This window comes from Kogia breviceps, chromosome 4, assembly GCF_026419965.1.
Source record: "Kogia breviceps isolate mKogBre1 chromosome 4, mKogBre1 haplotype 1, whole genome shotgun sequence".
In the NCBI taxonomy this organism is placed as follows: domain Eukaryota; kingdom Metazoa; phylum Chordata; class Mammalia; order Artiodactyla; family Physeteridae; genus Kogia; species Kogia breviceps.
The window spans coordinates 118,484,803-118,511,045 of NC_081313.1; the positions used below are offsets into that span (position 1 = coordinate 118,484,803).

The following is a 26,243-nucleotide window of genomic DNA, read 5'->3' on the forward strand; positions in this document are numbered from 1 at the left end:
GTGGGGACTTGCAACCCAGAAAGCCCCTATCGCCTTCAGGGCCTGCCCTTAAGATTCTACACCCCAGGACATACCCCCTATCCCCGCTCTGGCACTGCTTTCTGAGGATCTGCACACACACTTTCCTCATCCTCCTCATCCATCCATGGCCCAACACCTCCTCACCACACCCCCAGCTTGGAAAAGGCAGATATCTGTGGCCCAAATTCCAGATTCACATTTCCAACAGCTCACCTGACATCACCGCTTTATCTAAATAGGTACTGCAAACTTTCAAATGGCTCCTTCTACCTGATCCTTCTACAGTCACCTCCCCCAGGTAACATACTAAATGGAACCATTCTCCATCCAGTTAGGAGAGTCAAAAAGCCAGAGTCTATGTACCCTTCCTCCTACCCCCACCTTCCATCCATCAGCAAGTCCTATAGGTTCTATCTCCCATTGATCAACTTCCCTCAATTTCCAGAACCACCAACCTGGTCCAAGCCCCCATTATCAGTCTCCTGGTCTGATATCTGGCCTCCTTGCTTCCAGTCTTCCCCCTACAACCCATTGTTCAGAAAACAACCAGAGTGATCAATCTTTTTTTTTTTAAAGGAAGCAAAATCTCATCCCTCTCTTCCCTAAGACTCCTCAATTGCTTCAGAATAAAATCATGGCCTACAAGGCTGTTCATCATTGGGTCCCTGCCAGTCTTTCCCCCTTCAGCCCATACTCTTCTCCAGGTCCCCACTCACTGTGCTCCAGCCACTCCAGCATCCTTGCTCTTCCCTCAACATGCCATCTCCCTTTCCGTTGCAGAGCCTTCATGCCTACTGCCTTCCCTTTCCTTCTGGAGTGCTCCTTCTCCCAGCACTCCACATGCCTGGCTTCTTACCTTTACATTTCAGCTCTTCACAGAGGCTTTCCCCTTCCACCCAGCCCAAATGTCACCTCCACAAGCACATCACTTTGGTTTAGTTTCTTCACAGCCCTGACTTTGTTTCTGTGCGCATTTTCTGTTCCCCTTAAAGCAAGGATCGCCATCTCTTTTGTTCACACTATATCCTCAATAGCTGGCACCAATTAGGTGTTCAATATACATCTGTTGAATAACTGAATGAATGAATGAAGTAAAAAATGGCAGTTTTTGTTCCAAGGTTTATTAACAATGACCCATCCTTTTTGGCTCCTCTTTGCCCCAGTTCCCAGCCCTAATCAACCTCCCCACTCTGGGGCTTCACTGTAGTCTCTGAATGTTGAAGGTGGGGTAGGATAAACTTGGAGATCATTCAAATCTGTGCCTTCCAAATCTTTTTTTTTGTTAATTCATAAAACCATTCTTTTCAAACCCCAAATCTCTCATAGAACCCCTACATATCAAATACATAAAGTGGAAGTTGCCCTTCTCGAGGGAAACTATGTGGGGCTTACACCTCTGAGAAACAGTTTGAGATTCACCATTCTCCTTATTTCAGTTACTTCACGGTACAGGTAAGTCAGCGGAGGCCCAGAGAGGCACCACGACCTGCCTTTCTCTGAGCAGGACGCAGCCTCGGGAGCTCTCGGCCCCGTTCTCCTTCCACAGCACCATACTGGATTCTAGAGTCTTATCAACCAGGGCAAAGGATGCTCCCAGCAGTGTCTGCCATGGGGAGAGCTTGGGTCTTTGGTTACCTACCCCTCAGACTGCTGGTCCCAGGGTCATGTAAGGGGCTGGCTGGGGGATGGACTGGAAGTACAGGGAGCTTGGGTGGGGAAGCCAGGTGTCTGTGTCGGAAGGCCATTGGGGCTCGGGGGCTGGGGGCTGGAGGGCTGAGAAGGGCTGCCCAGGCCTACGGTGGTCTCTCCCTTCCTCAGGATGAGGCTGCTGAGCTCCTGGAGCAGCTGCTCCTCCAGGGACCCATGTGACTGGGGGCTGCTCTTTGAAGGGGGCCCCGGAGGGGGCTCAGGTGGTCTCTCCTCCCAGCCCAGGGGGCCTGCTTTGGACAGAGGAGATTGATCAAAGGACCTCTGGCTGGCCAGTGGGGTCTCTGGCTTGGCTGTCCACTCCGGTGTGATGGAGAAGGAGGTGGAGGTGTCTTCGGTCAGCTCGGGGAAGGCCCCCACTTCCTCATACACCGGCTCCTCATACACAGGCTCCTCCAGTTCCTCTTGCTCCTCCACAGACCCCTGGGATGACTTCATCGGCTGGATGGGGATGGGGTAACCAGAGGCAGGCACAGAGTTAGCGTTACCAGATTATCTGTTACCAGATTATTAATTGCTAACATTTATTGAGCTCTTCCTCTTTACCAGATGCTGCAAAATACTTTGCATGTATGATGTCAAAAACAACCCTGTATGATGGTTACACTGCAGGTGAGTGAGCTGAGGTACAAAGGGGTTAAAAAAGTTGCCCAAGGGCTTCCCTGGTGGCGCAGTGGTTGAGAATCCGCCTGCCGATGCAAGGGTCACGGGTTCGTGCCCTGGTCCGGGAAGATCCCACATGCCGCGGAGCAACTAAGCCCGTGAGCCATGGCCGCTAGGCCTGCGCGTCCGGAGCCTGTGCTCCGCAACGGGAGAGGCCACAGCAGTGAGAGGCCCGCATACCGCAAAAAAAAAAAAAAAAAAAAAAAAAAAAAAAAAAAAAGTTGCCCAAGATCACACAGTTAAGTAAAAGGTGGTGCTGGGGCTTGAACCCAGGTCTGTCTGACTCCAAAATGCATTCACTTAACCACTTCCTTTCTATTTCTCAGGTCCTGTGACCACTTCCCCCTTTCCTCACTGCATCCTACCATCCCTTGTTTTCCTCATTCCTTTTGGTCCCAATACACACTCTCTCTCTCACACACACACACACACGCACATACACACACTCAATGATGGTCTGCATCAGGACAAATACAGAGAGCACACCGGCTCAGGCAGCACAGAGGAACACAGGGTTGACAGGCACACAGCTGGAGCAGGCACAGTACTCACAAAGAACATGGACAGGGTCCTCCGGTTGTGAAGTCGCCGCTGGGCACAGGTGGGGTGGGGAGGCAGGGAGGGAGAGACACAGAGACACAGTGAGGCCTGGCAACAGGAGGCAGGGGTAGAGACTGGGGCACAGAGAAGGCAGAGGGGGCACCAGGCTGGGAGGCACGCCACTCCTTCCTGCAGTGTGGCAAGGGCGTGAGCAGGGACCCGGAAGGGTTGGGGCAGGCTAGGGGGACCTCACCAGGGTCTGATTGGCAGAGAGGAGGGTGGCCCCACTGTCATCCCCACGGATGGGCAGCAAAGGCATGGTGCCAAACTTCTGACGGGCGAGGTCAGAGGAGGAACGGCGTCGTAAGACCACTGGCTGCTGGTCATCGTGCTGGAGAGAGGGTGAGGGGGTGGCACTAGTGGGCATGGGAGGTGCTGAGGGTTAGTGCTGAGCCCACAGACCTACCCTTCAGCTCTCTCCTTCCCCTCACCTGGGCTTTGAGGATGCTGGTGGCCCAGTCCCACATCTCATCCTCGTCCGTGCAGGACAGGTAGCTGGGGGTGATCAGAGGGGAATCAGCAGGAGGGGAAGGGGGCACAACTAGAAGGATGGAAGACAGAAAACGCGAGGAGGTAGAGGACAGGGAGCCTGACTGCGCCACAGGAGAAGCCAGGCTGGGAGGTACTCACAGGTGCATCTTCTCCAGGATCAACGTGAAGCCCCACCTGAGAGGCAAAGGAGAACAGTGATGGGTGATCAGTAAGGCCAGAAGGGTGGCAGCAGGAAGGCTCTAGAAGTGTGGACTGGGGAAAAAAACTCACGGGGTGGGAGGCTTGAACTTCTTGCGGATTCCCAGGTAGACCTTGGCACCTTCTAAAGGCCACTCCCGTTCTGGTTTAGAGCTCTGACAACATGAAGGCAGTCAGTGAGGTTGGGAGGTGAGAGAGAAGGATCGTGGTTAAGGAGGTCAAGAAGTCATGGAAGCACTGGGGTTGTGTGAAGTCAAAGGGTCACAGAAGTCAAAGGGCCAGGGAAGTAATGAGATTGATGAGAACATGGGCTGTGGAGTGACAGGGTCAGTGCAGTCAGGGCTCCTCCCACACGGCCACCCAGCATCCTTCCCTGCTCGCCCAGGGCCCACCTTCTTCTCCTTGAGAAGCAGCAGGCAGCGGCCACGCAGCAGAAAGAATCTCTCCTGGAAGCGGTTTCCCAGCAAGCGGGGCGGTTCTTCCCGACACCGCAACAGGCCCACCCGTGGGCTCTCACGCCGGATACCTGGGCACAGATGGGCAGGGCTAGGTGGAGGGTCTCTGAAAGAGGCCTGGGAGGTGCTGGGCTGAAGCAGGAGGCTCACCTGTGAAGAGGCAGCCAGCATGGGCCAGGGAGACTTTTCTCAAGAGCAGGGAGGCCGAGCAGGGCTCTGGGAGCTGGCACCATTGTAGGGCCTGCTCTAGGACCCTTTCCTTGGGGTGCAGTGGCCGCTCTAAGGGGCAAGATGAGGGTAGGTATCAACCAGATATCGATCCACAGCTTGGAGCCCCCACCTCTTCGCCCACCAGTCACTCATTCATTTATTCGTCCATTCCACCATCCAGCCACAGACATTATTTAGCACTGACTGTGCCAGGTGCTGGGCTGCCCTGGGGATACAGTGGGGAGCATGAAACACACGGCCTGCCTTCACAAAGCCCACAGCCTGGCGAGGGAGCAGAGAATAACAGATAAGTAAATGAGGTAATTAAAGACAAACCATTATTCTGAAAGAAGCAATAAGAAGCTGAGAGAGAGTAACAGGGCAGCTACTGAGATAGGGTGACCAGGCAAAGCCTTTCAGAGGAGGCATTTGAAGGTGAGACTCAGAGGGCCTAAGGATTGGGAAGAACAAGCCACGCTGAGATCGGGGGAAGAAGACTTCAGGCATGACAAAATGCAACACCAAAGGGCCTGAGTTAGGAAAGATGTGCTTGAGGAACTAAACAGTCAGTGTGGCTCAATCAAAGAGAATACGTTATGTGAGATGAGGTCTGAGAAATAAGCAAGGGCCAGACATTCAGGGTCTTGTGGGCTACAGTAAGGGGTTTGAATTTTATTTTAAGTTCAATGGGAAGCCATTGGAAGGGTTTAACCATGCAAACAGCATGATGATTTATGCTTGAAATGCTCATTGACTGCTGCGCGGAAAATGGATTGCTGGGGGGCGGGAAGGGAACATTGGCCAGCTATGCTCTTTCCCGGGCGGTACATTTTAGTGGTGAATGCTGGGGAGCAGAAAGGTCATGGTGACTTCAACTAGGTTGGTGGTAACGATGGAGATGGAGAGGTGATAGATTCGAAAAGACTAAAGAGGACTAGTTGGCCACTGGGTATGAAGATGAAGGAAAGGAAGGAGTCCCAGAGGACTCCAAAGTGTCTGGCCTTGATAACTGGGTGAATGCTGGTGCACTGACTGAGTTAGGGAAACTAGGAAATGGCTTGGGCATTTTGTTAGGGGAGGGGACTTGGAATTGAGTTTGGTCTTAGACTTTTTTTGTCGGTTTTTTTTTTTGGCTGTGCCATGTGGCTTATGGGATCTCAGTTCCCCAACCAAGGATCGAACTCGCAGCCCCTCCAGTGGAGGCGTGGAGCCTTAACCATTGGACTGCCAGGGAAGTCCTGGTCTTAGACGTTTTAAATGTGAGATGCTATAAGATGTACAAGTGGATGTATCAAGTAGCCAGCTAGATATGTGAGTCCGGAGCTCAGAGGAGAGGTCTGGGTCACACATAAACATTTGGGGGCCAGCTTATTAATGGCATTTAGAGCCATGGGAATGGATGAGCTCATCCAAGGTAAAAATGTAGACAGAGAAAAGGAAGAGGGTTGAAGACTGAGCCCTGGGTCCCTCTAGCATTTGGAGTCTGGGCAAAGGAGAAAGAGAAGCCTCCTTTGAGGTGGAAGGGAAACCAAGGTTTTGTGGGGCCCACGAAAGCCAAGAGAGCAGAGAGAACTGAGGAAGAGCAAGTGGGCAACTGCACATCTGGTGACACAGAAGTCTTGGTGACTTTCACTCCACGCCACACGTGCACACGCACATGCACGGTCATACTCACCAAGCTCCCCATGCTCTCGAATCTCAAACGTCACCCACAAGTCCATCCCGGCTGCCGTCCCCCGAATCTCCAGTACCTGGTTAGTCAGCTCCTCGGCAGTCAGTGTCGGGGACACCTGGGGTCAGGGCAAGAGCACAGGACCCGTGCCGGTCAGGCCATTGCTCCTGTCCCCCACCATCCTCTCATCTCCCCTCCTGTCCCCTCAGGACTGACCTTCAGGGTGACACAGTTGTCTGGGAGCTGCTGCTCTATAAAAACCTCCATGATGAGGTCTCCAGCCTGGGACAGCTGAGGGGAGGGGTAAAGAAATCAGGAGGACCCAGACGGTGCAAAGAATCAAGGTCAAAGGACTCCTCAGGTTGCCTCATGAGTGCTTCCCCGCCCCACAGAAGCCTCCTCCCAACCCTCACTCCAAACATCGCTCAGGTCCTTCAAAGAGAAAAAACTCCAAGCATGGCGGAACTATGTACAGAGCTTCCCAAGGTAGTGCAGTTGTGCTTGGGAAGACAGGTTTGGAGTCAGACTGTCTGGGTTCCAACTCTGCCACTTGCTACAGTACAGCCTTGAGTAAGTGACCCTCCAAACCTCAGTTTCTTTAAAAAAATGGGACTACCTACCTCCTGGAGTTGGGTGATGCTAAAGTGAGATTACAGGTGCTTGGAATATAATTAGTCCTCAGCTGTTTGCTACTGTATTTGTTATTATTCTCACCTATTTGTCTAACTTAGCTAACCCTTCCTTGGATCTCTTACACATGAAACTGAAGTGCTCCTGCCACCCTTTTGTAAAGAATCCTCATGGTGGAATAAATGGAGCAAATCCTAAACCAAAACCCTTCCCCAAAGCACTCCTCTCCTTGGGTTTCCTGTGTCCCAAAGAGCTGAGGGCCAGTGTCCAGAAGCAGAAGGTCACCTTCCTGTCCTGATGTCCCCTCCTGGCCCACTCGGGAGTCTAGGGTCAGGACAAGTTACCTGCACATCCTTCCAAGTGGTGATAAGACTGACCTCCAAGTCAATCTGAGCTACGTGGTCCGGGTCGATCTGTGGAAGAGCCAAAAGGGTGTGTGTGCGTGCGCGTGTGTGCGTGCGCGAGTGTGTGCGTGCGTGTGCGTGCGTACAAGTGCGTGTGTGCACGCGCGCGTGCTGTGCGCGTGCACGCATTGGGGAGGGTGAGCTGCTGGGAAAGGAGGGAAGCAGGGAGAGATGTGCAAGACCGGAGCACCTGAAGGAGAGGGTTAGAGGCCAGAAGAGCTAAGAACCAACGGGGCAAGGATGTTAGGGGCATGGTTATAGGAGATTGGGGCCCAGGGCTCTGGGTGGTGGTTCCTGATGCGGAAGGCCTTCAGAGGGCTAGGCTGGGCCTTTGTTAGGGTGAGCAGGATCCAGAGTCCAGGAAGAGGGGCTGTAGGTCAGGGGTTGGGAAAGCTTACATCAAACACAGAGATGTAGCCGTCGATGAGTTCCTGCAGCACCCGCACCTCGTGCTCCCCCCGCCCATCCGTCTGGAACACGCTGGGTGCAAATAGCAGGGCCAGGTTCCGCGTGCACATCTGGTTTAGAGCCGCACACTTTTGCACCCTGCAGAGGGGTGTGTCATGAGGAATGCAGTGAGCTTCTGCTCACTCGTTCATCGACCCCTGCCTTCATTCAGCAAACGGTTATTGAGTCTCTACTGTATGCCAAGCCCTGAGCTAAGCACTTGGGATATGGCAGTGAGTTAAACAAAACCCTGGCTCTAAGAGCTCCCGGTCTAGGGGATAGACAGACTTATAAATAGGGGTCAGCAAACTTTTTATGTAAGGGGATAGAGAGTAAATATTTTAGGCTTTCAGGCTGCACAGTCTGCCGTGTAGGGTGAAAGGAACCATTGAAAATATATAAATGAATGGGCATGACTTTATATTTTATGTACAAAACTTTATTTACATAAACAAGTAATGGGCTGGATCTGGCCCATAGGCCATAGTTGTCCAGTCCCTGTGATATAGTGTAATCAGTGCAACAGAGCTGAGGCTCACCCTGGAATCATTTAAAATTCTGTCTCCCCAATAGACTAGTAAAGGTAGATGTGCATCTTATTCTTCTTTGTGTCTTCAACATCTAATCTTTGCCCGGCATAGATAATAAATAAAACAAAATAATACTGATTGCTCACCATTTCTGAATGCTTACTACATACATGCCAGGTGCTGTAGTAAGAAGTTTACAAGGATCATCTCATTTAAATCTCGTATAACCTATGAGGTGGATACTATTCCTTATACCACCTTCCTGTTACAAATGAGGAAACCGAGGCTCAGAGACAGCAAATAACTTCTCTAAAGCCACACGCTAGGGAATTCCCTGGCGGTCCAGTGGTTAGGACTCTGAGCTTTCACCGTCAAGGGCCCGGGTTCAGTCCCTGGTTAGGGAACTAAAATCCCGCAGGCCGCGCAGCGTGGCCAAAATAAATTAAAAAATAAAGTCATGCGCTAGAATAGTGGAGCCAGATTAAGGCCTAGGTCTGTCTGACTACAAAGTCCATGCTGTGAGCCTTTATGTTGTGATACCTTCACTTAACAATTATCTGTGGGATGAATATGTCAATGTAAGCCAGGGGGGTGGACAGAGGTGATGAAGGGTCAGAGAGGAAGCCTGCAGGGGGTCTGGCTGTACTGACCGATAGAGATGCCCAATGAGGGTGGCCAGCGTGCGGCGGTTGACCCGTGGCAGGCAGCCAATCACTTCTTTGTATTTCTCCAGGCGCTGGTTCTTCTGGGGCAGCTCTGGGGATGGGATGGGGAAGGGTTGGAGAGGGTCAGGGAAGGAACAGTAGAGGGATTTTTAGAGAAACAAACCCAGGATGGATGTGTTTCTGCCCCCTTCCCACCTTGCCTTGAGCTGAGTCCCTGGGTGATCTTCCAGTGGGGGAGTACTGGGGAGAGGGGCCACCCAATCCCACAAGGGAGGCTCAGGGATTCTGGTGGGGTGGGTGGAGTTCCTGGTTGCGTCTTGGTTGTCGGTGAGGAGTTCTTAGGGATCTTGGAGGCACCTACCGGCAGCCTCCCTCCAGCGAGGCAGCAACCGAGCAGAGGTCACAGGGTCATCAAGCTCCCGAAAGAAGCGTTTGAGCGTGTCGGTGACATCCTCCACAAAGTGCTCCCCTGGTCGGAGCTTCACTGACCGGGCATCCCGCCGAAACTCAGCCAGGAGCCGCAGGCTGCGGGCTCGCGCACCCCCTTTCCGGTATACACCCTCCAACCGGAGCCCTGAGAACAGCCATCATCTCAGCTCACCGCTGCCCAAAGACCCGCCACCACCCACCCAGCATCCTGTCCATCACCCCTCATGGTATATGGCTATTGGAGGTAGGAGGGTCAGAGAGGAAGAAATCGGCCTCTGTGGTCTTGCTTCTCAGGTCCCGGGCCAGCCCTCATCATCAGAAGGTCCTTGCCTAACCACACTATCACACAGCAACCCCCTTCACTCTCTCTTTCTCTCTCCCCTCACCACTTTGATCTTTAAATAGCACTCTCTGAAATCACATTACACTCAGGCCTCGTTATTCACAGGTTCTATACTTATGAATTCATCGACTTGCTAAAGTTTATTTGGAACCCCCAAATCAATACTTGTGGCACTTTGCAGTCAGTTGTGAACATGCCCAAGTGGAGAAAATTTTGAGTTGCCTGATGGACATGTTTCTAGCTAAGGCCTCATACGGTAAACAAGTGTCATTTCGTGGTATAGTTAAAGTCACATTTTTTGCATCTTGTGCTTCTTTTTTGGTGGGGGGGGGGATTTCACTGTTTAAACTAGCCCCAAGTGTAGTGCTGAAGTGCTGTCTAGTGTTCCTAAGCACAAGAAGGCTGTGATATGCCTTGTTGAGAAAATACATGTGTCAGATAAACTTTGTTCAGGCATGAGTTGCTGAGTATTGCTGTCTGTGAGGTCAAAATTAACAAATCAACAATTTATATTAAATAAAGTATCTTTAAAGCAGACTTACAGATACAGAGAACAAACTAGTGGTTACCGGTGAAGAGAAGGAATGGGGGAGGGGCAGTATAGGGGTAGGGGACTAAGAGGTTCCAACTATTTGGTATAAAATAAGCTATAAGAACTTGAGGATATGGGGAGGGGGAAGGGTAAGCTGTGACGATGTGAGAGAGTGGCAGGGACAAATACACACTACCAAATGTAAATTAGATAGCTAGTGGGAAGCTGCCGCATAGCACAGGGAGTTCACCTCTGTGCTTTGTGACCACCTAGAGGGGTGGGATAGGGAGGGTGGGAGGGAGGGTGACACAAGAGGGAAGAGTTATGGGAACATATGTATATGTATAACTGATTCACTTTGTTGTAAAGGAGAAACTAACACACTATTGTAAACAGTTATACTCAAATAAAGATGTTAAAAAAAAAATTGATGACTAAGAAGAACCTGCTGTATAAAAAAATAAATAAAATTAAATTTAAAAATTAAAAAAATAAAATAAAATAAGCTATAAGAATATATTGTACAACACAGGGAAGACAGCAAATATTTTAGAATAACTATAAATGGACTATAAACTTCAAAAATTGTGAATCACTGTATTGTACCCTTGTAATTTACCTAATATTATACTTCAATAAAAAATATTTTTAAAGATGAAAGCTTGGAACTATACTCAATATCTTATAATAACTATAATGGAAAAGAATATATATAAATATATATATATATATATATATATATATATATATATATATAAAACTGAATCACTTTGCCATATACTTGAAACTAACACATTCAATAGTATGAATTAACTATACTTCACTTTAAAAAAAAAAGAGGAAAAAAAAAGATGGAAGCTTAAAAAAATGTGTCTTTAAACAAAAACACACATAAAACAAAGTTACATATTGATCAATTAATGAAAATATGACCAGAGTTTCCCAGGAACCTAACCCTGTATTTCCACTGGGGCAACGGTTCAGCATCCATTGATCCAGTCCTCTCAGTGACTTTATAGAATATAACTACCGTGAATCACGAGAACTGACTGTATTTGTTTTCTTAATTATTACCCATCTCTCCCACCAGTCTCTGAGCTTCATAGAACCTTCCTCGTTCACTGCCATATCCCCCGTGTCTGGCACAGGGGAGCAGCTCAATAAACATTTGTTGAATGAAGAGTGGCCGTGCAGGAACTGTGGAGGAGCAGGGAAGAACACCCACACTTGCCCCAGGGCGTTTTCACTGGGCCTCTGACTTCAATCCTCTTATGAACACGAGGGAGGCTGGGAAGGGGATAAGGGTCTAGTGAGTGGGGGAAGTCAGTGCACGAGGCTGCTGCCAAGGCGTGGAGAATGTCTTTAGCCACTGACTACCCATTGTCCATGTAGTAAGCACGACTACTTGTCGGTGCATGGATGTGCCTTTTTCCCCTTGACTGTCCTGCTTAGTTTTCTGTGAATTTTCCTTCTCAAGAGCCCAGCCTTCTAAAGAGGGTTTGCAGGGAAAAAAGATTCAACTTAGTCCTTACTTGGGAAAGAAAATAAAACGGAGCTCAAAAACTCACAAAGAATTCTGGGAACCCCTTGCATAGCTGATCCTTTATGGCTGGAAAACCTCCCACACAGAATAATTCTGCTCAGAGCCCCAAGGATTTTGCTGCACAGTGTGGCTCTTGCCTTGTAGCTGCCCCGCTCTTTGTTCTCCATGGCTCTGCATCTTCAGTCACAACTCAGTGCCACCGTCATTCCGTGCCCACACCCCAGTAACAGCTGCCTTGGAACACTTCACTACCTGCCAGGTCCTGCGCTAAATGCTTTACATGTGTTATCTCACTATCACAACTATTTTGGAAGATGAGACTGTTAGTAGCCCCATTTTAAAGATGAGGGAACTGAGGCTCACAAAAGCAAAGCAGCTTGCCAAGGGTCATACAGTCGTTGCTGTCAGGCTGCAGTCTCTGGAGGCAAAGCTTTTGAAGGCAAATCACACACACATGGGGCAAATACCCGCCCCCCGGCTGTGCCCATGTTCCCCATCCCCCACTCGGTGTCAGCCAGTACCCACTCACCATGCTGAGTGACAAAACTGATGCAGGCATCCACAATGATGGGGATGTCACCCCGGCTCATCTGCTGCTCCTGCAGCCCTGTGCCTCCCCCACCAGCTGCCCCGGCAATGGCCGCGTTCCACGCTGAGAAGTCTAGCCGGCCTTCTGCCTGCAGATACAGTGTCCTGAGACCCAAGAGACTCGAGTCAGAGCCAGCTCCAGAGGAGTCCTCAGACTAAGAGGCCCAGGAGCACAAGGACCAGACCTCCCAGAGACACCAGCAGGGGGCAACAACACCCAATCCAGCCAGGGCCCCTGAACTAGGGAAGTGACTTTGAGGAAGTGGGCAGTGGTCCAGCAGGCCAGGGTGGAGGGTGTGAGCTGTGCTCTAGAAAGGGAGGCCCAGAGTCAAGGGTAGCGGCAAGACTTACCTTCCTGTCTCCACCAGAACCAAATGCTCTTTCTTGTCTGGGGTGTCAGTGGCTGAGACCACACCTGGGAGGAGAATCATTGGACATTATCATCATCGTCGTCTTCATCATAGTGACTAATATTTATTAAGTATTTAAGGTACGGAGGTTCCATGCTAGGAGCCTTACAAACAATACTGCAATAAATCCTGTGAGTTACATATTGTTATCCCCATTTTACAAGTGACACATAAGCTCAGAAAGGTTAAGTAACTTGCCTCAGATTACCTGCTATAAAATAGAACTCAAGTTTGTCTCCAAAACCTCAAAGCACTATCCTACACTGGTCCTCTTTTAGGAGGAAATGAGAATTCCCAGTCCCTTTTTCTAGTTCCCAACAAGCAAGCAACTCCAAATAATGATAATAACGATAACATTTATAACAAATAACATTTATTGAACACCTACAAGATGCCTCCTGAAAGACTGTGATAAGTGTTTTACATGCATTGCTTTATTTGAAACTCATTACAACCCTAATATTGTGCCTGTTGTGAAAATGAGGCAACTAAAGCACAGAGAGGTTAAGTAACTTGTCCAAGGTCACACAGCCAGGAAGTGATGGAGGTGGGGGTCTAAATCTGGGCAATTTGACTCCAGAACTTGTGCCTGAATCCACTATTCCTGCTGTCTCCCATAGGGACCCCCAAATAGATGAAGGTCCACTACCCACCCTAACCCCCCATAGCCACCCTTCATCCCTGCCCCCAGCCCTGCTCACTGATCTCCTGTAGCCGGCGCAGATGAACCATGTCCTCGGAGGCTGGGGGGCCAGGGCCCGATGCTGGGCACAAGAAGAGGTGATCTCCACGAAGAAGTCCGAACCCAGACAGCCAGAGGCCAGGGGCCAGGGCAGTATGGGAAGGGGACCGCAGCCACAGGCGGCCCAGCCGCAGCAGCCCAGGGCCCAGCAGCTGGTGACAGCTCAGTGGCGAGAACCACTGTGAGGCAGGAGGAGGACAAGGGGAGAGAGGAAAATGGGGAAAGAGACAAGGGGTGGGGGAGAGAAGTAAGAGTGAGAGGGATAGGGAAAGGCAGAGAAAGACATGGAGAGAAAGGCAAGGAAACAGAGGAATGAAAGGGATGGGGAGAGAGTGAAGGAAAGACCGGTGAAGGAGACAGGAGATGGATGGAGAAAAACAAGAAAGAAATGCAATTCAATTTGACTTGCTCCAGCCAACCCAGAGAAGACCCCTGCGTGGCAGGCAGCCTTATGCCCTTCATTGGGATGTAGGGGAAGACAGAATGGGTAGCTACATGCTGTAACCGAAGAGTCACGAGGTCCCGGGAAGTCCCACCCCCTTGGGCCAGGCAGAGGCTTCATGGAGAAAGGCCTATTCGAGGTGAACCTCAAAGCAGTGCTTCTCAAGCTACTTGCGGTGAAGGAACAGGGAGTTTTAAAAAAATTTTCCAATCTGTCACTAACCAACACTTTCATTAAAAAGCAACAAAACGAATTACTAGAAAAATGAAATGAGAAGAGAAAGACATACAAAATAAGCCCCCAGTTTTTAAATTAGATTGCACACATAAAATCTCTCTGTCAAATTGCTATGAAAGACTCTAAATGCTGACTCAAGCCCTGTACTTAAGCTGTCATGGGCCATAACAGAGTCGCTGGGCCAGGATGGGTTAACAGACCACACTTGGAGCAGCACTGCCTTAAAGGATGGGCTAGATTTTTGGAAAGTAGATAATACGAAGAGACTTGGACCTGGCTGGGAGGGCCATGACAGAGCCCTTAGAGGATATGGAGATAACTTGTTGGTGTGAGGAGTTACAGGCAAACCAGGAGAGTGGGGTCAGAAGCCAAAGCAGGGGAGCATTTCCCACAGAGGAGTATGAGATGCAGAGACTACCTGGTGAGGCCAGAAGGAGGCCCTTGGACTTTACCAAGGGCAAGTCACCAGCCACCTGCAGGGTAGCAGCTCAGAAGAGTATGGCAGAGGGGGGCAGCCACAAGGGGTTAAGGAGGAACTGTAGGCTGCCAGAGCACACAACTTTCTACGGAGTTGTCAGGAGGGCGCCAGGATGATGAGTTGAAGGTGAAGCAGGGCTGGGGGAAAAGCTGTTTAAGGATGGGAGCAATTGTCAACATCACTGCCATTACTACTTCAACACCCACAGGTGGAGAGCTTGCTGCGTGCCGGGCAGTGTAGGCCTCGCGTGTCACTTAATCCTCAACACTAGGGGGTGGGGTCTTTTACACCACTCTACTCATATGGAAGAGCTCACATGTGAGAGTTGGAGGACTCAAATCCCAGGATATCTGACTCTCGCTCCTGAACTTTTAATGCCACAGAGGGGGTGCAGGGTGGAGAGAGAGTGGCTTGCCTGGGAATGGAGAAGGTGGAACAGATGGAGGCAGCTTTGCCTGTGGACTTGGAGATCTGAGGGTTGGGAGAAGGGAGCGGGAGTCAGAGGCAGCCTCTCTGTGGGAAGAGGCCCAGCACAGTGAGGTTTGGCCCATGAGCTTTGGAGACAGAGGCCTGATTTTCGTCCTGTGCTCTGCTGCCTCCTAGCTCTGTGACCTTGACCACGTGACTTCATAACCTCTGAGTTCTTTAGGTGTGAAGTATTAATAATCCTTACCTCTGAGGGTTGTTGTGAAATTTAACTGAGACATTGAGTGGGCAGCGTTTAACACAGGGCCTGGTACAGAATAAGTTCTCAGTCAACCTTAGCTGTTAGTGGAAGGGGTAGGAGTGGCTGTAGGAATAAGAGAGGACAGGATGGGGACAGGTGGGGACAGGGAAACCATGAGCTGTCAGGGAGGGGGTCTCGGCTATCTCACCTTGCCCACGGCGCTGGTCCAGGCCTCCAGACTGTCAGCTCCATCTGTGCCAAAATGCTGGATCCTACCCCCAGTGAGAACGAGCTCAAAGGAAAAGGGGAACCTGGAGAGAAGATGAGGTCCGGGAGGAGAATGGGGGTGAGTGAGGGGGGCTGGCAGGCTCAGGCTCAGGAAGGGAAAAGGGGTGTTCAGGGAACATGGCGGGTGTTACCTGTCGAGGTCACCTGGGTCAGTGGGTGGGGGGTTCACACCCAGACATACGACATCCTGGGGCTGGATGAGGTTGAGGGGTTCAGGGCTGCTTTCTGACACAAACATTTCCAGAGCTGCACCCAGCACGCACCACAGTCGGGGGGGAGCTAAGAAGGAAACTGAGGGTCAGCAGGCGGCTGACCTCTGTCCCCACTGTCAGAATTCCCATTTACCAGATATTTATTCTATGCCAAGCCCTCTGCCTGTGTATGATCTCACGTTATCTCCACAGCTCTATGAGGTGGGTTTTATATTCAATCCTGTTTCACAGAAGGAGAAACTGAGGCTCAGAATTTGAGTAGCTTGCCCAAGTCACATGGGTAGAAAGTAGCAGAGTTGGGATTTGACCTCCACAGTCTGACTTTAAAGCACAGCCTCTCAACCATCACCCAATGCTGCCACCTGCCATGGTCCCTCTCTGACTCCCGGCACCCAGCCCACTCCAAGGCGTGTCCCAGCCCCGTCCTCTCTTCCCTATCCCTCTATGGAACACCTGTGCCCATCCTAGTTTCTGCCCACCTCCTCGCATCCCTTAGCTCCCTTCTTACCATCTCGGCCCCTGCGAGGGGGTGGTGGTCCAGCTTTGTTGCTAATGGGACCACAGTACAGGAAGCTGCTGTAAGTGGCAGGCACCACCACCTCATTGTACACACCAGGGGAGGGGTCTGCAAGGGGAAGGAGAAGTGGTCAGGTCAAGCCAGTGTAATGGGACAGCCTGACCTCCTTGGGAAGGGATTGAATCAAGCAAGACAGTGGGACCCAACTCCACTGGCAGCATGGCCAAGTAGAGCCCAGTGGGGACGTCTCACCACCTAGATTAGAAAAGAGGGTGGCAGGGAGTGATGAGGCTTCTAAGCCAGGCCTTGCCCACTGTCTGTCCCCACCAGCCAGTCAGCAAGTCAGCTCTGGGTGGAGGCCTCAGAGTATGGGCCATCCTGTAAGTGTCTTGGCCCCTTTGGCATGACTACTGGAGACCAGCCTCTATAACATGACCATCTCTATGATTAGACTACCCCTGGGGAGGTGAGACCCGGCTTACTGGTTGATCCCATCAGGGGTAGGCCAGCACTAACACCTCAAACCTCCAGATCCACTCCAGACACTGGTCATTTCATAACATCAAGAAATAGGACCTGAAGGACCTGGAGGGCTGGGAAACTGCCCAGGCTGGACCATTGTGATGGGCTGGGTGAGAGGTAATTGCCCCGCCCCCCAGAAGAACCAAGGCTCAGGTTGGGGCTGAGAGTTCTTGCAGGGAGAGACAGGAGGCATTTGTGAGGATTACCTGCAGGCAGGAGACCAGGGAAGCTGCCATCGAGGCCTGGGGGGGACCAGGGCTCCTCTCCCTCAAAAGCCTCGACACAGAGGAGCTGGGTCATGTTCTTTAGCAGGTTGGGTCCTGCCACAGCTGCACATAGTGCCTACAGGGAGAAACCCCAAGATGCAACCTGAGAGCCTTGGGCTCAGTCCTCCTGTCACCTAAAACAGCCCACACTGCAAGTTTAGGCATTTCAACTCAGAGACTGCTTTCCCCCCTCCCCATCAGCCCCAGCCCTCCCTTCTACCTGGAGAAGCTGGCTATGATCTGGATACTGAGGGTGGGGTTTCCGGAAGAGACCTAGCCGGTACTTCTGGGAGATGAACTCTCCTCGAGGGCCAGGGGCGGTATCTGGATGCAGCCCTTCACCTGGGGGTAGTGCTCCTGCCCAGAAGCGGTTGGCACGATCATTTCCCAGGACAATGAACAACTGTAGGATGACAAGGGGCAGAGGCAAGTGACAGGAACTCAAAGAGTCCCCAGACATTCCAATCCTGCCCCAAGCAGGACCCAAGGCCTTTTCTGCATGCTCTCCTTCCATCCGCACCCCAGGCCTCCCACACAAACTTTCTTCCTCTTCAGACTCCTCACCTGCACTATCTCATTACTCCAGACACTTGTGTCCAGCTTCAGGCTCTGCACCTTGGAGATCCCAGAACCCAGGGCCCGGTGCTGACCTGTTAGGGTGTGAAGGGCATATGGCAGGGGCGCCCTGAGCCCTCCTGCCCCCAACTCCCTCCTTCTCCCCATTTCAGCTACAGGCTCCAGCCCTCACCTGCGCACTGCTTGCAGATGACCACCCCCAGGTTGACAGCGGCCCAGTCCGGGCGGGAGGCCTCACAGTCCGCACAGTGCCGGTTTGCCCGATTGGACCAGATCTTCTCAGCCACCTCGTAGTCAGACAGGGTCTCGGTTACTGCTTCCTGCAGAGCGGCCGCCCAGCTCTGCCGAGCCCCCCCAGACTCGGCTGTAAAGCTGAGGGGTGGACAGCCAGTCCGTGGGCATGGACACACACCCCGACCTGTTCCATCCCCCTGGCCACATGTGGGCCAGCCCAGACCCTCCTGACATCCTTGACCCTGTTCACTGGCCTCCTGTCAGTGCACGCCCACTGAAACCTACTGAGGAGGTCCCGGGTCCTCTGCACCCCTGTGCCTCCATCAATGTCTCTCCCCGAGCCTTGCCTCCTGCCAGTCTGGGCCCCACCTGAAGCAGCGATGCGGTGTGAGCAGGTCGAAGCTGCGACTCTTGGTCTCCCGGACACTGCAGCCTTGCAGTTCAATGAAGCAGATCCCGATACCCAGAGAGAAGGCCTGGCAGGGTCGGGGGCAGGCACAGTGAGGCCAGAATGGGCTAGGTCAGGCCCCTCGGCCCCAGGCCGGCCCTCCTCACCTGCTCACTCTTGTACAGGGCCAGCTCTCCGGGGCTCAACGCAGCAAACACCTTGGCCTTGTGGCCACGCAGCTCCAGCATGCCCGTGCGAAGGGGTCGGGGTGGCTGTGGGGGCCGGGGGTGGCCCAGGAGGCGCTGTTCCTTCAAGCAGGATTGCACCGTGGAGCACCACGTGTCCCGCTGAGCTGGCGGGGGACAGGGAAGCGGGTCAGCCGGCTGTGTGCTCACCCGGCCTCCCCAGCCCTGCCCTGGCCCGGGAGGCCCTGGCCCTCACCCTCGCTCTCTGTGCGGAAAACGAACACCCTCTGGCCGGTGACGACCTGGAACTTGTTGTCCTTGCTACTGCGGGTCATCTCGATGGCTGTCAGGGGGATCACACCCTTGGGGAAGGGGTCCTGCAGGGACAGACCATTGGCCCATGGGGACAGGAACTCAGCCATGTGCGCTGACCCTGGTGGGGCCAGTGCCAACTTTTAATGAGATCAGCACTCATCCCGCCAGCAGTGGGGTACAGCCGCTAACCTAGCTCCTTTAGATGCTGACACCAGTCATGCGGTACCTGCCTCCCCACCAGGGGGATAGACCTTCCAATCCTGAGCCTCCCTCAGCCCTCCCTCTCCCTCTCCCTTTCCCCAGGCCCCATGTAGCATCTCCCGGACCTACCTTATCACTGCCAAAGTACATCAGACTCCTCCCATTGAACTGCACAAAGCGCTTCTGGAAGACGTAGTTTCTGGGGAAGGCAGGGGCCGAGATCAGTAAGTTGTGGAAGCTGCATCCCGGGGCGTCCTAGGAGCTGGGAGAACTTGGGACCTGACCTCCACCACCACCACGCAGCCTCCCACGCACCCCTCCCTTTCCCTTCCCAGCAGCCCCACCCCTGAGGGGAGAGCTTGTCTAGCCAGCCGCTGAGCAGGGGCGTGGGGCGGTCTGCCGTGGAGGAGAAGCTGGCATAGGGTGAAATGAGGTCATCGTTGGTCTCCGTGTCCAGGGAGGGCAGTGAGAGGGTGGAATCCCCCCGCAGCTCAAGGCTGGCATAGCCAGCGTCCTCTCGTGCCTCCAGATCCTGCCTGCTGAGCCTTGTGGGGGCCAAGACAGAGAGGGACACACATTAGACCCAGTTCCCTGGATAGCCCCACCCTCAGCGCCTAGTGGAATGCCTGGCAGGTACTGGATCTGCTTTTCAAACAGGGGAACAGGGAGGTTGAGAACCCAAAACACTAGCATGGAGCTTCTTCCCCAAGCATACTTGGACTTTGCATTTGAAAAATTTCAGTACTTCGCCTCTGCCGTTAGGATTACTTGGCGGAAAATTTGGGGAAGGGCTGAGTAGATGGCTTTCTGCCACAGTTGCCCATATCTCATCAATAAGCCTGACTGGTTATCGCTCCAGAAAGTTCTTGCCTTTCTCTCCCGGGACCAAGCTCCCATCAGTTCTCACCGAGGTGAAGGGAATCGCCTAACTGGTCACCTGTTTCCACTCGCACCCTCCCACCAGTTCTCCCACTGACACCAGAGTGCTCTTTCAAGAATGTAAATGAGAGCATTTCACTCACCAGCATGAACCTCTACAATGACTTCCCATTTGCACTTAGGATACCTTACCAGGGGCTGCAAGACTTTGTACAGTGAGACCGTGGCAACTCCCCTGACCTCACCCTGTATCGCCCTCACCTCGCTTACTACAGTCCAGCCACATTCTCTTCCCCAGTCCGGAGACTTTGCACATGGTGTTCCTTCTGCCTAGAGCACACTTCCCTGGGCTGCTGCTTCTCATCCTTCATGTGTTCCTTCTCAGAAAGTCCTCCATTATTCTCTATCACTTTCCAGTGGTTCCTTACCTCAGCTGCACAGAATCACTTGAGACACTTAAAAATACCTGTATATGAGCCCTACACCAGACACTTAAATTTGAGTCTCTGGGAATGAGGCCCAGGCATCTGTTGTTTTAAAAGTTCCCCAGGGCTTCCCTGGTGGCGCAGTGGTTGAGAGTCCGCCTGCCGATGCAGGGGACACGGGTTCGTGCCCCGGTCCGGGAAGATCCTACATGCCGCGGAGAGGCTGGGCCCATGACCCATGGCCACTGAGCCTGTGCGTCCGGAGCCTGTGCTCCGCAACGGGAGAGGCCACAACAGTGAGAGGCCCGCGTACCGCAAAAAAAAAAAAAGTTCCCCAGGATATAGTGCAGCTGAGGTTGAGAACCTCTACCCCATTTGTTTCCTACTTCACTGAGAAACTGAAGCAATCAGACGAGAACCCCCGCAGACTCCCAGTGCCTCATCTGTCCCATTCCACAAACACACTGCCTTCCTCCTGGTACTGTAATAAATAGCCCTGTCTAAAGCTGGTCCGTCCTCTGAGCACTTGATCCCAGTCTCCTCACCTACACAAGGACACTGCTCCAGACTTTCTCCCTTTTCTCTCCCCTACATCAGCTAGTTTTCCCTCTCTACCAGCTCATCCCTATTCACCTATGAACATACGTAGCATTCTATGCTATAAAAACCCCCTTCTTGACTCCACTTCTACTCTCAATAACCACTCCAACTCTCTGCTCTTCTTTGCAGAAAAACTCCTCAAAAATGTTGTCTTCACATTTCCAACTCCTCTCCTTCCATTCTCTCTTGAGCCCACTCTGATCAAGCTTTCACCCTCAGCACTTGTCAAGGTCCTGGGTGACCTCCATGTTGCCAGTTCCAGAGGTCAATTCTCAGTCCTCAACTTACCCAACCTCTCAGCAGCATTTGACATAGCTGACCTCTCCCTCCTCCTTGTACATTTTCTTCACTTAGCTCCTGTGGCATCAACTTCTCCTGATTTTCCCTCTGCTTCACTAACCATTTCTTTTCAGCCTCTTTCGCTGATTGTTCTTCTTCTCCCAAACCTCTTTTTTTTAAAATAAATTTATTTATTATTTTTATTTATTTATTTTTGGCTGTGTTGGGTCTTTGTTGCTGCGCGCGGGCTTTCTCTAGTTGTGGCGAGCCGGGTCTACTCTTTGTTGCAGTGCGCGGGCTTCTCATTGCAGTGGCTTCTCTCGTTGTGGAGCACAGGCTCTAGGCGCGTGGGCTTCAGTAGTTGCAGCACGTGGGCTCAGTAGTTGTGGCACACGTACTTAGTTGCTCCGCGGCATGTGGGATCTTCCCGGACCAGGGATCGAACCCTTGTCCGCTGCACTGGCAGGCGGATTCTCAACCACTGCGCCACCAGGGAAGCCCTCCCAAACCTCTTGATACTGGAGTGTGCTTGGTTCTCTGCTCTATAAACACTCACTCACAGCTACACATACCCATCTAAATGCTGACAACTCACAAATCTGGATCTGCAGCTCAGACCTCTTCCCCGAACTCCAGACTTGTATATCCAGTGGCCTATTTGCCACCTCTTCTTGGGTGTATAGTACACACCTCAAATTCAACACATCTAAAACTGAACTCCTAATCTGCCCCCCACCTACCTCTGCTTTATACCCAGTCTTCCCCATCTCCGACCATGGCAACTCCAGGGACTTTCAGTTGCTCAGAACAGTGCTGTGGAACTAAATCTTTGAAATGTGGTTGTTAGTTACAGCACAGCTCACACCAGACTAGCCACACTTCATATGTTCAGCAGCCATACTTGGTTATTGGCCACCACAACGGACAGTGCAGGCTCGGACCAAAACCCCTGAAGTCATTCTTTTTTTTTTTTTTGCGGTACACGAGCCTCTCACTGTTGTGGCCTCTCCCGTTGCGGAGCGGCCATGGCTCACGGGCCCAGCCGCACTGCGGCATGTGGGATCTTCCCGGACCGGGGAACGAACCCGTGTCCCCTGCATCGGCAGGCGGACTCTCAACCACTGCGCCACCAGGGAAGCCCTGAAGTCATTCTTGACTGCTCTTTTCTCTCACACCTCAATTTACCAGGACGGTTCGCCTTCAAATTACAACCTAAACCAACCACTTCTCACCATCTCCATTCCCATCACACTAGCCTGAGATGTCTCACCTAGATCATTGCAAGAACCTCCTAACTAGTCTCTCTGCTTCTGCTTTTGCCCCCTACAGACCATTCCCAACACAGCAACCAGAGGGATTCTTAAAATGTAAGTCAAAACCCTTCCGATGGCTGCCTTCCCATTTCACTTAGAGTAAAAGCAAGTCCCTACAAGGTCCTACCCATCTGGCTCCTTTTACCTCTCTGACAGCAGCGTCTTCCCCAACTCTTCCCACCCTGCCCCACTCTGCCCCAGGCCGGCCGACCCTGTCTGTCATCGCTCCTGGATCCCCCTGGGCAACTGGCCTCCTTAAAGCCTCTATTCTGGCCCCTATTCCCGCCTGCAACTCTTTTCTCCTAGAAGAGGGCTAACTCTGTCCCCTCCTTCAAGTTTTGGCTCGAATGTCATCCTCTTAATAATGGCAACTCTTAATGAAAAACTGCAGTCCACTCCCCCTGCCTCACTCCATCCCAGCCCTCTTACCCAGTTCGATTTTTTCCTCGGCACTTATCACCTTTTAACGTATGGTGTAGCTCATTTATTATATCTGTTGTTAATTAACTATCTCCCCACAAGAGCAGGAATTTCTGATCTATCCCAAGTATCTACAACGATATCCGGCATTCAGTAGGTGCTCAATAAAGAGAGTTAAATGAAGGAATGAAAGGCACTTCTCCCTATTTTAAATCATATATCCATTTCTTTGTCTACCTGTTTTATTTCCTGTCTGTCCCTACTGAGTCACAAGCTCCCTAATGGGGGACTGGGTCTGTCATATTCATCCTGTAGCTCAAGAACCCGGCTGGCACACAGTAGACACTCCATGCACATTTGACAAATAATGGGAAACACGGCCACCACCAGCTCAATCGTTCCTCAAGCTGCCCCTCTTCCTGACATCATCATGCCATGGACCACTCACCTGTGTTCAGCCCTCTCCTGACAGATAACTCTGCCTTCTCTTCTGTCGGGGACCCCTGGGACCCCCACAGGCTGGACACCATAGTACAGGCAACCAGGGTCCATGATGTGCACTGGCCGGAGGAAAAATGGGGGAGACAGGGAAGAGGTCAGGTGAGAGTGTCTGAGGTCCTGAAGGGCACTGCCCCTCTTCCCCAAACCCATGATAACCCACCTACCTGTGCCCGTTGCAGGCCTGAGGGCAGGAGTGGGGGCAGTTGTCTGGGAGCTGTCTGGGGTCCTTGGGGGAAAGGTCTAGCGTCATTAAAGGAAAGAGAAGGAAGGACAAGCCCTCATGCCCTGTTCCTCCCTGCCCCCAGCACGGGATCCCCAGGGAGCCAACTCCACTCACATGTCCTGAGCTGTGTGTGCCCCGCCTCTTAAGTCCAAGCCGAAGTAGATGGCATTGGGCATCATCTCCACAGTATTCAAGGCTGAAGGCTGCTCAGAGGAGGACCTCTGAGGGACAGGAGGGGACCTCGGGCTGGGCTCTGGGCTCTTGGATGCTTCTGGTCTCCAAAGAGCTGGACTCAACCCAGGCCTCTGGGTGGTGGTGGAGCCACTGAGCCCACCAAATACCGTCCTGGGTTTAGGCACAGGCTTGGGGGGCTGCGCTTGGGGGGCTGGGCTGGGCGATGGCTCCATGGCACTTTCCAGTTGGGGATCCAGGGAGACCTCTGCCGTGCCCGCCTGCAGCAGGCGCAGAATGCGCTTCCGATGCCCTGTGGCGTTGATGCCCAATTGCCTCAGCTCCTCGTGGCCCAGGCCCCGGGCTGCACCCGCTGTAGCCAGGCCATGCCGCCGGAACACGTCTGCATACTGCTCCAGGTGCACCGTGGCCAGCCACACAGCGATGTCCAGGTCCTGAGGGGCAGCCATGGGGGCTCAGGCCATTGCTGGGGGGAGGGGCAGGGTGAAGGGAGGGCTCAGGCTGAGATTCCCCCTCCCTGTCCCAAAGTCTGAGGCCGGGACAGGGGTACCAGACTCCAGTCTTCCTCCAAAGAATAATGACCAGAGGCCTGTAATCTGGGGGCAGATCTATCCCAGAACATGCTTTCTCATTGCAGGTGAACCCCTTCATTTGCAGATGAGGAAACGGAGGCCTAGGGACTGGAAGAGGCTTGCCCAGTGCTCACAGCAAGTTGGCTTACCGATGGCAGTGTTGGTCCCTTAGCTCCTGCCCACCCTGTGTCTGGGTCAAAGCTCTGCCTCTGCATTACTGCACGTTCAACTAAGTAAGTCTGGGACAAGAGGCCAGAACCCTGCTCCTGCAGGGTGAAGGGGGGACAGTGGGGAGGAAGGCCCATGATGTGCCCCAATCCTGCTGTGGCATAGAGTGGGGATAGGGCAGCTGTGGCACAAGAGGAGAGGGGAGATGCAGATCCCACTCCCACTGGTTTCCAGAGCTGGTTTCCAGAGGTACAGGCTCGGGCCATCCTAATCCTGGACGTTCCCAGTTCCCCCTCCCCTTCCACCTATTGTCTCTACTCAGACTTCCTTCCTGTCCCTCTGGCTCTGGCTGCCCCCACATCCTGCCTCCAAGGGAGGCTGCCCAGAGAACTCTAAGCAGTACCAACATCTGAGCAGAGGCCACTTGGGGAGTGAGGATGGGGCAGAGAACTGAGTCAGAGAGATGAGGGACCAGGGGTACACCAGGGTCTTCACTCTGCAGCATCTTCTCACGTACGTGTGTGCAAACAGGAGCACCCACCCTGCAGGAACTCACAATGTGAAATGACAGCCCCCTACCTCTGCTTTCTCCAAGTCTTCCTTCTCTGAGCCTTCCTTTGCCCTGCTCATGCCTTTGGACTCAGGTCTCTGAGGCTCTGTCCCATTCCACCAGCCTGACCCTGACCCTGCTCTACTACCTAGACCTACCTTGGATTCTGTCTCCCCGAGTTTTATCTCTACTCTGTCCCTATCCCTACCCCACTCCATCTCCATCTCGACCTCTAAATCCATCTGGTCCCTCTCCTTGTTTTGCTCTCTGTCCTTAAGCCTCTCCCTGCCTCCGTCTCCAATTTTAACTAGGTCTTCAGTTTCATCTGTGTCTCTGGCCACATGAAACCGGCTCTAGGTTTCTGTCTCTGCCTCTGCCCTGACGGCTCTCTCCCAGTTTCTCTCCTGCGGGGTCCCGGCCAGGACTCCCTCTCGCCCCAGCATTAGCTCTGGCCTCTCTCTGCCTCTCTGTGGCCGAGCCCCCTCCCCAAGCTAGGGCCGGGGTGCTGCGCCTCCCACCCTGACTCAGAGTCCAGTTTCCCGGTGACTCAGGCCCGACTCGAGGGCATGGGACTGGGAACTAGGAGGTGCGCGGGGCACAAGTGCGGGGGGGGGCGGGCCAGGCCACGCGGAGCAGCTCCGGCTACGACGAGGGAGGGGGCAAGGAGGGAGGGGGCAGAGGCCGGCAACCGGAGGGAGGGGCGGTCGCGGCGGGGAGGGGGAGAGGGGAGGGCCCCCGGCGCGGAGCTCGCCGGGGATCCCACGAACGCTCTCGAGGAGGTGATGGGGAGGAGTCTGGGAGGCAGGGTCCCGGGGGCGCGGGGGTCCTCACCTCACTAAGCGGCTGCAGTCGGCTCTCAGGTGCCCGACGCGCTGCCGGAGGCTCCGGGTCCTGCCGCGCCGGCCCCGCCTCCCCTCAGCCCTCCCCCGACGGGGCCCAGCCCCGCCCCGCTCGTCGGTTCCCTCGGCGGGGCCCCGGCCACTCCTTGTGCAAGCGGCGGCCTCCAAAAGGTTTGGGCTCCTTACCCAACCGCTGTGCTTATCTCGCAGCCTGGCTAGCTCAGCCCCTTTAGAGGCCAAGAAGGGGGGGGGGGGGGGACCGGAACAGGGTTGGAGGCCGAGACAGCCTTAGAGAGCAGGACAAAAAGGCAGAGACCAGACGGAGATGGGGACAGGGGTAGAACCAGAGAGAGAAGGAGAGTGCTGCGGGGGACAGCTTTGCATGCCGTCCGCTGTTCCCACCCCGTCCGGCCGAAAGGGGAGGGAAAAGAATAGGGCCTTAAGTCTCCAGGGCATCTCTCCCACGCCCCGCA

The 26,243-nt window shown here is 53.1% G+C and overlaps 1 protein-coding gene across 4 annotated transcripts; it reads right to left on the bottom strand.

Annotated features, from left to right (window-relative positions):
• Positions 1–1,125: 1,125 nt before the first annotated feature.
• On the bottom strand, positions 1,126–25,857 carry ARAP3 (ArfGAP with RhoGAP domain, ankyrin repeat and PH domain 3). Of its 4 annotated transcripts, none has more exons than XM_067031807.1 (33): positions 25,763–25,857; positions 23,564–24,075; positions 23,391–23,452; positions 23,174–23,285; positions 19,154–19,354; positions 18,939–19,008; positions 18,550–18,670; positions 18,276–18,460; positions 18,090–18,196; positions 17,659–17,858; positions 17,475–17,560; positions 17,131–17,313; positions 16,851–16,986; positions 16,114–16,230; positions 15,525–15,672; positions 15,314–15,416; positions 13,241–13,460; positions 12,481–12,544; positions 12,071–12,234; positions 9,056–9,268; positions 8,680–8,785; positions 7,451–7,598; positions 6,993–7,061; positions 6,235–6,309; positions 6,022–6,136; positions 4,287–4,415; positions 4,074–4,207; positions 3,754–3,836; positions 3,622–3,657; positions 3,423–3,486; positions 3,185–3,322; positions 2,944–2,982; positions 1,126–2,169 (listed from the first exon to the last, which is right to left on the bottom strand). In XM_067031807.1, the coding sequence occupies exons 2-33, from the start codon at positions 23,854–23,856 to the stop codon at positions 1,684–1,686; spliced, it is 4,407 nt and encodes a 1,468-aa protein (XP_066887908.1). In that variant the 5' UTR covers positions 23,857–24,075; positions 25,763–25,857; the 3' UTR covers positions 1,126–1,683. The 4 variants fall into 4 exon arrangements, with proteins under 4 accessions (XP_066887908.1, XP_066887906.1, XP_058917034.2 ...); XM_067031805.1 differs by having other exon boundaries at positions 23,564–24,107; positions 25,763–25,856; XM_059061051.2 differs by lacking the exon at positions 25,763–25,857 and adding an exon at positions 24,961–25,026.
• Positions 25,858–26,243: the final 386 nt, after the last annotated feature.

Excerpts from the sequence above, each read along its gene's own strand:
- ARAP3 (XM_059061051.2), bottom strand. The coding sequence starts at position 25,011 with ATGAGCAGGGCAAAGGAAGGCTCAGAGAAGGAAGACTTGGAGAAAGCA. Across the intron at positions 19,355-23,173 it reads CAGGAGAGGGCTGAACACAG|GCTCAGCAGGCAGGATCTGG; the intron begins GTGAGTGGTCCA and ends GGCCCCCACAAG. Across the intron at positions 3,658-3,753 it reads AAGTTCAAGCCTCCCACCCC|GTGGGGCTTCACGTTGATCC; the intron begins GTGAGTTTTTTT and ends TTTGCCTCTCAG.